Genomic DNA, 9,191 nt, shown 5'->3' with positions numbered 1-9,191 from the left:
TGTGATGTGGTTGGGAAAGGTGGGTAGCTGAGCCATCTCCCGGTCTTGTGACCCAGGGAGCGTGTAGCCACAAGTTGATGCATTTGCTATATTTATCTGTACTGAATAGTATTCTGCATGTAATTTTGAAATTGATATTTTATGTTGAAATATTAAGATTTGTGGGAACATTTTCGCTTAAAAAAAGTGAAGTCTTCATTGCAGAATCCATGCCAAATATCAGATTTCTGTAACAGAGAGAAAAGAAATCACATAATTTTAATGACCAAAGATTGCTTTCCAAAGCCATATATACAATTTAAAATGAAGTATAGTTAGTGATTGTACAATGGTAGTCTTTAAAAGGCAATTACTATGGCAAATGCTATACTGGTCTTACTATACCTTAGCAAAAAGGAAATTTTGTTCTCTTGATACTGCTGAAAAATTGCTATTTTGTTACATAAGGACTATGTCATACAATATATGCATAAAGAATTAAAGTGAGCTTGCGTAGGTAGACATTTTTTTAATTAGTGAGCATATGACTTCATAATGTTAACATTCTTTAAATTACTGGGCTTGGTTTTATATACCATGCTGAATACTTGATAACAAACCAAAACAATCAATAGCTTCAACTTGCTCATTATCAATATACAGATAAATTCTTACCTCCAGAAAAAAATACACAAGACTCTCTACATTCCTCTTCACTCTCAAAACGGTTTGCATTTCCATTACAGCCGCCATACCAAAACTGAGCACAAGCATTGGCTTGTTTATCATAATACCATTTTATGATATAAACACGGCATGGCCCTTGATCCAGCCTTAACTTGCACCGGAGGTCCAGGATACTTTCTAAAATTAAGGAAAAAAAAGGAATAGAAACAATTCAGTTTGTAAAATCTATGCAATACAATTGACTTTTAACTTTTGAACTCTGATTTTATGTTTTCTGCTACTGTTATACAGCAGTTTAAGATTTGCTTTTACTTCTAAAGATACTAGCATTGAAAGCAAGTTAAAAGTGCATCTTAGTAGGTCAAGTAAACTGTTCCTTTACTGGCATGGTTCTAGTAACTCCAGAAATAATAGTATTATGGCTCTGCATACAAGAAGAGCAAACAATATGAATCCAATAATTCTGAAATCTAATTATCAGCAACCAGTCTTGTGAGCAATGCAAAATTGTAAGCTAGTTGCATCTGCTATTTTTGAACTGCAAGTATTAACATCATCCTTCTGCAGCACGTTGCTTCGGTACATTAGTTCTGTTTGTGGTGTGGGGGAAGAGGCATTAGAATAGTGAGAAGAATATAAAACTTCACTCTTTCTTTTATGTTTGTGCTACTTATCTAATACCATCGTATTCATTATGCACATACTAGTTAAGTTTGAATGTAAAGCTTGTTGGTCTAATGATTCCTACAGATGTGCATTAGAGGACTGTGACATACTAATCTAGTCTCACTCACTTTAATAATACCATGAGATAGAAAATACTTTTCCTTCAAGTTTAATGTGGTGAGATCAATATTTTGTCTTTGGTAACTGGTATCTTGACACTTTTTTAAAAAAAAAAGTTATTGCCAGAGACAGAATAATAGTCATACCGATGTTCCCAGGAAACATGGGAACATGTTTCTGTTGCTCTCTTCTGTTGCTCCCATCGTAATACACTATTACTGGAACTCAAATGTGTGAATTCCCCAAATGATGGTCATCTCATATGAAAAGAACCAATCCTTTGAGCAGTCAGCTAATTACTATACTTTCCTTCAAATGACTAGAACTTGTTTTTTTTCCTATTTCTCCTCTGAAGGATAAATCTATTTTTTCTGTCCAATTCTGAAATCATCTTCTCTGTCTTTAATGAAGCCTTCCGTCTCCAGAGACTGCCTCGTCTTGGCTAACGAATTACCTGCTCACTGGCCCACCTCAGCCACCACTATGTTCTCTTTTTGATGCCATTCATGAGCTCTGTCTCAGGTGATAGCTGACCTTGCTTCTGCTGTAAGTGGAGCAGTGGGGTTTGGAATTTGGGAAGACAATAACTGGTGAACAGGCTGGACAGGAACTGCAACAAGGTCTGTTATAAAATCCTGACATGGATTCTTTTCCACAGCATGGGCTCATGAAATCTTCAGTGAGTGGCACAAAATTACTCTCATATAAAGCCTTATAAAAAGTTAGCATTGGAATAAGAGGGAACAAAATGAAAAAGTAGTTATGATCTATAACCTGGTCTTGGTGTGAGCCCTGCAGTTGAAAGAGATGCTGTCATCACTTTATCTGATGCTGATGGTTTAGATGGCAATAATGGTATCACAGCTGCAGGTTGAAAGAAACAGAATGAGATATTGATTTTTTTGATCAGCCAAAAATGAAGAAATGAATGATGACAAAAATACCTTTACTGTCCACTGTTAGCACGGATAACTGTTCCTCCTCCTCTTGTTCCTCTTCATAGGCTTCATATACTACCACAGGAGGTACTTTGGTCTGAAATAAGCATTTCATTTTCTTTGCTTTTCAGATACTCTGAAGGGTCTCAATATGAACAAGCCCTTCATCACTTACAGGTTTTCTAATGTTTTCCTTCCCATTTACCCTGACTTCAGTGTTAAAAATCAGGATTTTAACCTCACCTGGCTAGTTACCAGGAGTGTTATCAATCCTAAACCTGGGATATAGAGATTTTTTTTAGTTGACCTTTACAGAATTTTATTTATAAACTTAAAAATATAGGCTACAATTGAGTTTAATTACTATGCTTAGGCTCAATTATTACAGTGTAATTGCATTGTAATAATGTTATGTTTTACACAGTTGCACAAATACTGCTGTATCAAACACAGGAATAATAATCCTTGTAACAGTATCAGGAATAAATTATAGCCATTAGGTATCTGCCTGCATGCAACATCAGAACTCTTACTCGGAACAACCAGCTCCAAGCATACCAAGTTAAAGGAGCTATTACAGTAGTACAGTTTCCTGCAGAAAAGTAGGGGGAAAGTTACATATTACATCAGGCAACAGAGAAGCAGATATGTGTATATATATAAAAAACTGTTGCTCATTAAAGCCTGCTGAATTTTCATACCGTAGCTAATGGTTGAGGGAGATCGCCAAGACTCGGAGGACTTTCTACTGTAGATACTCCAGGTGTCTGTGCTGAAAGTGATTGTCTATTAACATTGTTGTTCTTCAGTATGTAATGTAAAGAACTTGAAGATACTGAATGGAAAGATGGTCCACTTATGCTTGCAGTATTTCCATTACGGTTGTATATTAAGGTACCATGTTCATCTTCACAAAATTGGTTGACTAATTTGGACTCCAGAGCTGTTTAAAAAAAAAGGAAAAACTCATCATATTGAGAAATTCAGTGTATTTTTTGAATTTGGATTATTTATATACATAACACACATGTAATCCAGCACTCCTTTGGATTATTTATATGCATCTAAGAAGATTATTCCAGGCTCTCTGGACTATGGCTTTTATTTGTCACAAATTTGCCAGCCTGGAAGTGCTCTACATGGTACAAAATACAATGAACTCACCTAAAGGTGTTCATCTGAGGTTAGTAACAACTACTAGTTGGAAAATGAACCCAATGAAAATGGGTTATTTCCCAATGGAAGTGAATAAGCAGAATTTACCCCAGTGGGTTTGATTCTGTTTTCCAGTCCAGCAGATTTACAGTGCATGTGCACTTACTCAGCTTAGAAAGCTAGTTTAAGCAGCTGTTTTCCTACATTGTAGGTGACATCCCCTGTTGGTGTGATGAATCATTGCCCTATAACGTGACCCCTTAAAAGAGGCGAATCTGTATCTCTAGGTTCCTGTTACTTTGCATCTAGTAACTAATGCTAATCAGCATCAAAACATAACATATCCACAAAGATAATGCTTCCCCCCAACACCCTGCCCCATTCTGAGATGCATCAGATACAATGCAGAATAAAACTGCAATGAACGCACCTGGAAGGGTATTAAAGTCATCAATGAGATACATGTGTTCTCTGTCTGGATCTGAAGCAATCAGATTTAGTTCACGCACAAACTCAACCTGTGTTGGATCTGAAGTATTTACAATTCCTATTGCATACATTTCGATGTTTGCAGCCTGAGCCTCTCGAACGACAATATCTAGTTTTACAGCTTCTCTCTTGTCTGCTTGGCCATCTGTTAGCACAATAGCTACTTTTCGCACTCCTGTTCGAGCACCAAAAAATCCTTCCTGGGTTGCTTTACGGATAGCAGTTCCTGTGTAAGTGCCTTCTCCCATGTATTGCATTTTTCTAATTGCTTGCTTGACATCCTGTTGAGTTGTGTACCTGCTGAGGCCAAATTCTAGCCGAACTTCTAAACTGTATAACACAAGGCCAATTCTGGTAGCATTTCTGCCTACGGTTACTCTGTCTACTAAAGCAGTTACAAAGTCTTTGATAATCTCAAAATTTTCTGGTCCCACGCTCTCAGAGCTGTCAATCACAAATACAAGCTCCATTGGAATTTCCTTACATTTAATACCGCAACCTGCAGAGGGAAAATAAAAAAAACAGATCATGATGACTTCACTTGGTATCCTTTTGGAAAGGAGAAGAATGTAAATGTAATGGGGAAAAAAAAATAGAATCTGAAATTAAAGAATTTCCTGAGTACTTACCACATATCTCTTTAATTAATTTAATTATATCTTCTCTCTAGATAGGAAAAAAAAAATATAAAAATATTTTACAATTTGCCTCTTTCAAATGAGGTATAATATCGACACTACCAAAGATTTTGTTTATAACGAATACCTGTGTCCTACAGGACTTATGAAAAATCTTACTGTTTAACTTTCAGACCTGACCTTCCAAGCTTGGAATGAGTACCACATTTTACAATGAACTATTTTATATAGCATATAAGGATCATGAACTGGAGAACACAGTAACACCTCTATCTAAAGCAATTAACTACTGTTATTGTAAAGAATGTTTTGTGGGGATTTGTTTCTCCTTAAAACTTAAAGTCAAAACCCATTCATATTTTAGCATCTGAATAATATGGATATCCCTTTTTAAATGTATTGGGAGTGCAGAAATAGACCCAGCTTCAGGAAGCAGATTGCTGGTAGTGAGCTGGCATATGACAGAGCACCAACACAGAATGGAATTGGGATTTGTGAACCCTAGTGTACCTGTCCCGCTCTATTACCCAGCTTTCAGCAACAAAAAAAAAAAGCTACTGTCTTCAAAGCTGTCTGTTCAGAGAAGTGATAGCTTCTGTGACATACAAAGGAAGTGTTTCTCATTATTAGAGCAATCATTTGATATATTTTTTTAAGTGCATGACAGGACTCATTAGCATTGAGTCAGTCTTTCAAATACAACCTTTTGCTACTGCTGCTCAGCTTCTGTCATAAACCTCAGTAGTATTTATATACTCTCTGACATGCTTTACTGAATTTGGGTCTGGTGCAGTTCAGGCTTAGCAGAAATATAATTAAGTTTATAGCATGATAGACCATGACAGGTTTGAAAATCTTTGCTCCTTAGACTCTTAAATACCTTTTAAAAAACTTCCCTGCAGCAGGTATACGCCTGGGTCATCTAACACTAACTGTAAAAGAACATGTAACAGAAAAATTAAATCACTAGGAACTTTAAATTCAATTTCAGCATGAAGTAGATGAGAAAAAGTCAGAAACCTTTGTGTGGTTTCTTTCTATATTACTCCTGAGACCACTTCTAGTCAGAAAGCTCTTTCCAAAATAATTAACATAGGATACATTTCATCTGATAATATCTTGTATTGCTTATATCTTGCCATAATGGGATTCAAATAATGGAATTTGCTTACTGTTAGGCCTTGCTCTCCCTTTGGTCCAGTTTTGCCCTGTAACAGTGATTGTTAATTAAGCTACTGCAGTTAGTTAGTAACACTGTAATTCAGAATATGACTTAATCAATACCATTATTAGAATAATATTTGGCCAATAAGAACTTTCGCTAGAAAAAGTAGTGTTCTTGTGATATTACCTTGTGCATGCAGTATCTACAACCTCCTAAAGTGGTAAGGTTTTTATGGGAATTGGATGACCTCAAGTCTCCCACTGGATCACTGATTGTCAGTTTACATTAGAAAGGGAGAACCTGTGCAAACCTTTCCTGTCTACCACATTGTTTGTTTCCTTTCTGTATATCTGCCTAACACCCTGGAATTATCAGAATTCTGCTTCATCATATGTGAGGCTAGTAGGGCCAGTGTCAGGGCAAGAACGGCAATGGTGTTTATGTATCCCTACTTAATAGTGTGCAAATGTCAGAATAAAAGGCACTACATTTTGCTTTCCCGCATTTGGGAACTTGCCCATCAGCAGAAGTTACCATTTTGCCTCCCTTCATCTGTTCATCAGCTTTGAGGGAAAGTCTGAGCTACAGTTACTTGGTAGCCATAGACTAGAATTGCATAGTTTTGTCTAAAAACATGGCAATAGTCTTTCACTACCTTAAGAAAGAAACTACATCTGTGGGAAGTGGGGTATTCATCATGGAAATGTCTTCTTTATGCTTTTAAAGGTTTTCATAGTTTCAGTTTCTTAAGTATTTAAGATTATATGTAGTTAAATAGCAAGAAGAATACACAACCCAGCTTTATTTTTAAGCAGTTTAAGAAAACAGACATAATAAACCTGAGCTACTCACAGGCTGTCCAGATAAACCAGGGTCACCCACATCACCTTTTTCTCCTTTTTTACCCTTTTCACCTGTGGCTCCTCGATCTCCCTTTAAAACCATGTTGGTAAGAGACAGAAAGTGTATGTCAGGTTTAGTACATTCACATTTCTCTCTAGCTGATTTTGTTGAATCCACCTTCAGCTTCTGACATGAGTTAGAAATCTTTGTTAGAGATCATTTAAATCAATTGGTATTTGTGAATTTTGTGAATAACTTGTAGTATTGGCTAAGCATTTTTATGGGGAAAAAACAGCTGAAGTAGTCTGAACAATGAACCATCTCAAACAAGTACATGCAGACAGAGGGGTTTCATGGGATATTGCATGATGGAAATTATTATCTGGAAACTATTATACTGTCTGAGAAAAATAAGGTAACAGTGGGGAAATTGAGAAAAAAGGCAAGGACATAGTTGGAATGAATAATGGGAATATCACTCTGGGAAACCTTTTGGCCCAGAAAAGGTGTTTGGAATAGCAAATAAATGAATTAGTGCCTCCTGGTTTGATTTTTAATAGGCTATGGGATTTTGTACAGCCTTTCTGAGCCGATGTGATCACATCCAAAAACTGATTCCAACTCACATTTCTCTTTTTCTTAACATTGATGTAGTCCCTAAATTTTGCATAGTGGATGGGTAAAAGAAAGGCAGTGATATTAAATCTAATATCTATATTTCTTCTAATTGCAGTAGAAGATAAGCCTCATATGATATTAAAATAAGCAACACTGAAAGAGATGCTGCTATAAAATATTAAAACGATCACATGAATGAATGGGGTTTTCCCAGATCCCCATTCCCCTGTCACAGAATTCACATGTCTTCAGTGAGAGCTGACGGTAATGAGCATCTTCAGTATGTTGGCTTTAGTCTAGGACATTATCTCAGATGTAGAAATCATACCTTCTGTCCCAAAAGCCCTTCTCCAGGGGGACCTCGAGGTCCTGGCATTCCTTGAATTCCTTGTTCCCCCTAATGATAATCCAAGTAGTGATATTAACCCTTTAATTCCCATTAATTAATTTTAAATGTTCAAAGAGAAAATTTTCAAACTGGATTTTATCAAGTGTCTTGAGGCACTTGAGACAATGTAGTAGCTAGCGTATATTTCTCAAATGCTTCAGCATCTCAAATGTTTCAACACTGAAAAACTGCATGATCATTATTGGTTCTAATTCTCATATTCCCTCTTTCCATCCCATCTTATTCCTTCTCATTCCCCCTTTTTTATTTCTGTTTTTTGAGTCTGCCTCATCTGATCTATGCTTTGGGTAAAAGCTCATATTACAGGGAAAAATAATATTACACATAGATTCAGGATGGAGACTTTCCCTGCCATAGGTGGTAGTTCATATAACTCCTTCAGACTGTCTCCGTGGGCATGAGAGTTGGGGAAGAGGGAATTGTATTTTTAATTTTGTAAGGCTATCTTTCACTGGTAAAAGATGCCCCTGCTTCCTCCTCCCTCAACGCTCACCCTTGGGCTTGTCATTTACAGCAGTAGAGTCAGAACATACTTTGTAGGTGCTGATGTTATTCTTCTCATTTTCTAGCCTGAGGCTCTCCTCATATAAGAAACAATGTGAAATCTCTTTAACACTGTGATGGTCAGATTGACCACTCAACACAGGTTGAATATTGAAGACACTCAGTCTTTTTACCTTAGTTCCTTGAATACCTTCACCAGGAGGTCCCAGAGAGCCAGGTGGCCCTGGGCGTCCTACGGTTCCCTAGAGAGAAACCCTGCATACATTAAATACAATATTCATAATAAAAGTACACAATAAATTGTTATACTACCATGTGATTTCCTGTCCATCCTCTACCAAATTGATGTCTTTTTCTAAGTAATGAGGATAAGATTGCTCTAGCTGACAAAGACTCATTTTATCCTTTATCAGATTATTAAAATCCAGTTTATACTTCAAAGGAGTCACTCAGGGCTTAATGCTCATTGAACATGAATCACCTTGCTGATAGAGATATACATTGCATTGAAGGATGGATTGTATTGGTGGGACATTGGGGACTGAATTAAGATTTTAGAGAGGATTATTATTGTTGTGTTATCTTTCATCACTATTAAGCTTACACAGTAAAACCTGTAAGATGTACATAGTAATGTGGCATTGCAAATAAACATTTGTTGCTAATTTGTAAGGTAGTTTTTAAAAGAACTCTAGAGAAAATGTTTCAGTTGATACGTTATTCACAGGAAGCAATCAAAACCCATATAGTACAATATTAATTTTATACTTATATTGCCATTCCAGTATCCCTGCATGAAATTCTCAATTTCCTTATTTGTAAGGATCCTGTGCACGTGCCAGTCCTTGGGACTAGCACTAGCTGGGGAAGTGCTTCACCACTGCTTAGCCCTGGACCTCGCCTTCATGCCAACATGAATTGAATCTCTGGGACCAATAAGCCACATCATTGTGCAGGTAATACATTATTATGTTGCAAAA

At 36.7% G+C, this 9,191-nt stretch overlaps 1 protein-coding gene across 1 annotated transcript in view; it reads right to left on the bottom strand.

Moving 5' to 3' along the window:
* Window positions 1-219: 219 nt before the first annotated feature.
* LOC129207852 (collagen alpha-1(XXVIII) chain-like) overlaps window positions 220-9,191 on the bottom strand; it is a 33,918-nt gene continuing 24,946 nt past the window's right edge. Inside the window, exons 26-36 of the mRNA XM_054829414.1 lie at window positions 8,385-8,453; window positions 7,627-7,695; window positions 6,690-6,770; window positions 5,845-5,880; window positions 4,664-4,700; window positions 3,976-4,533; window positions 3,140-3,333; window positions 2,397-2,487; window positions 2,227-2,316; window positions 655-843; window positions 220-227 (exon numbers count right to left, since the gene is read on the bottom strand). Of these exons, the coding sequence (XP_054685389.1) occupies window positions 220-227; window positions 655-843; window positions 2,227-2,316; window positions 2,397-2,487; window positions 3,140-3,333; window positions 3,976-4,533; window positions 4,664-4,700; window positions 5,845-5,880; window positions 6,690-6,770; window positions 7,627-7,695; window positions 8,385-8,453 (1,422 nt within the window). The remainder of the gene's footprint in view (window positions 228-654; window positions 844-2,226; window positions 2,317-2,396; window positions 2,488-3,139; window positions 3,334-3,975; window positions 4,534-4,663; window positions 4,701-5,844; window positions 5,881-6,689; window positions 6,771-7,626; window positions 7,696-8,384; window positions 8,454-9,191) is intronic.

This window comes from Grus americana, chromosome 6 (assembly GCF_028858705.1).
Source record: "Grus americana isolate bGruAme1 chromosome 6, bGruAme1.mat, whole genome shotgun sequence".
In the NCBI taxonomy this organism is placed as follows: domain Eukaryota; kingdom Metazoa; phylum Chordata; class Aves; order Gruiformes; family Gruidae; genus Grus; species Grus americana.
The sequence above is the reverse complement of the archived record's forward strand: the minus strand, read 5'-3'. Positions and strand labels throughout refer to the sequence as shown.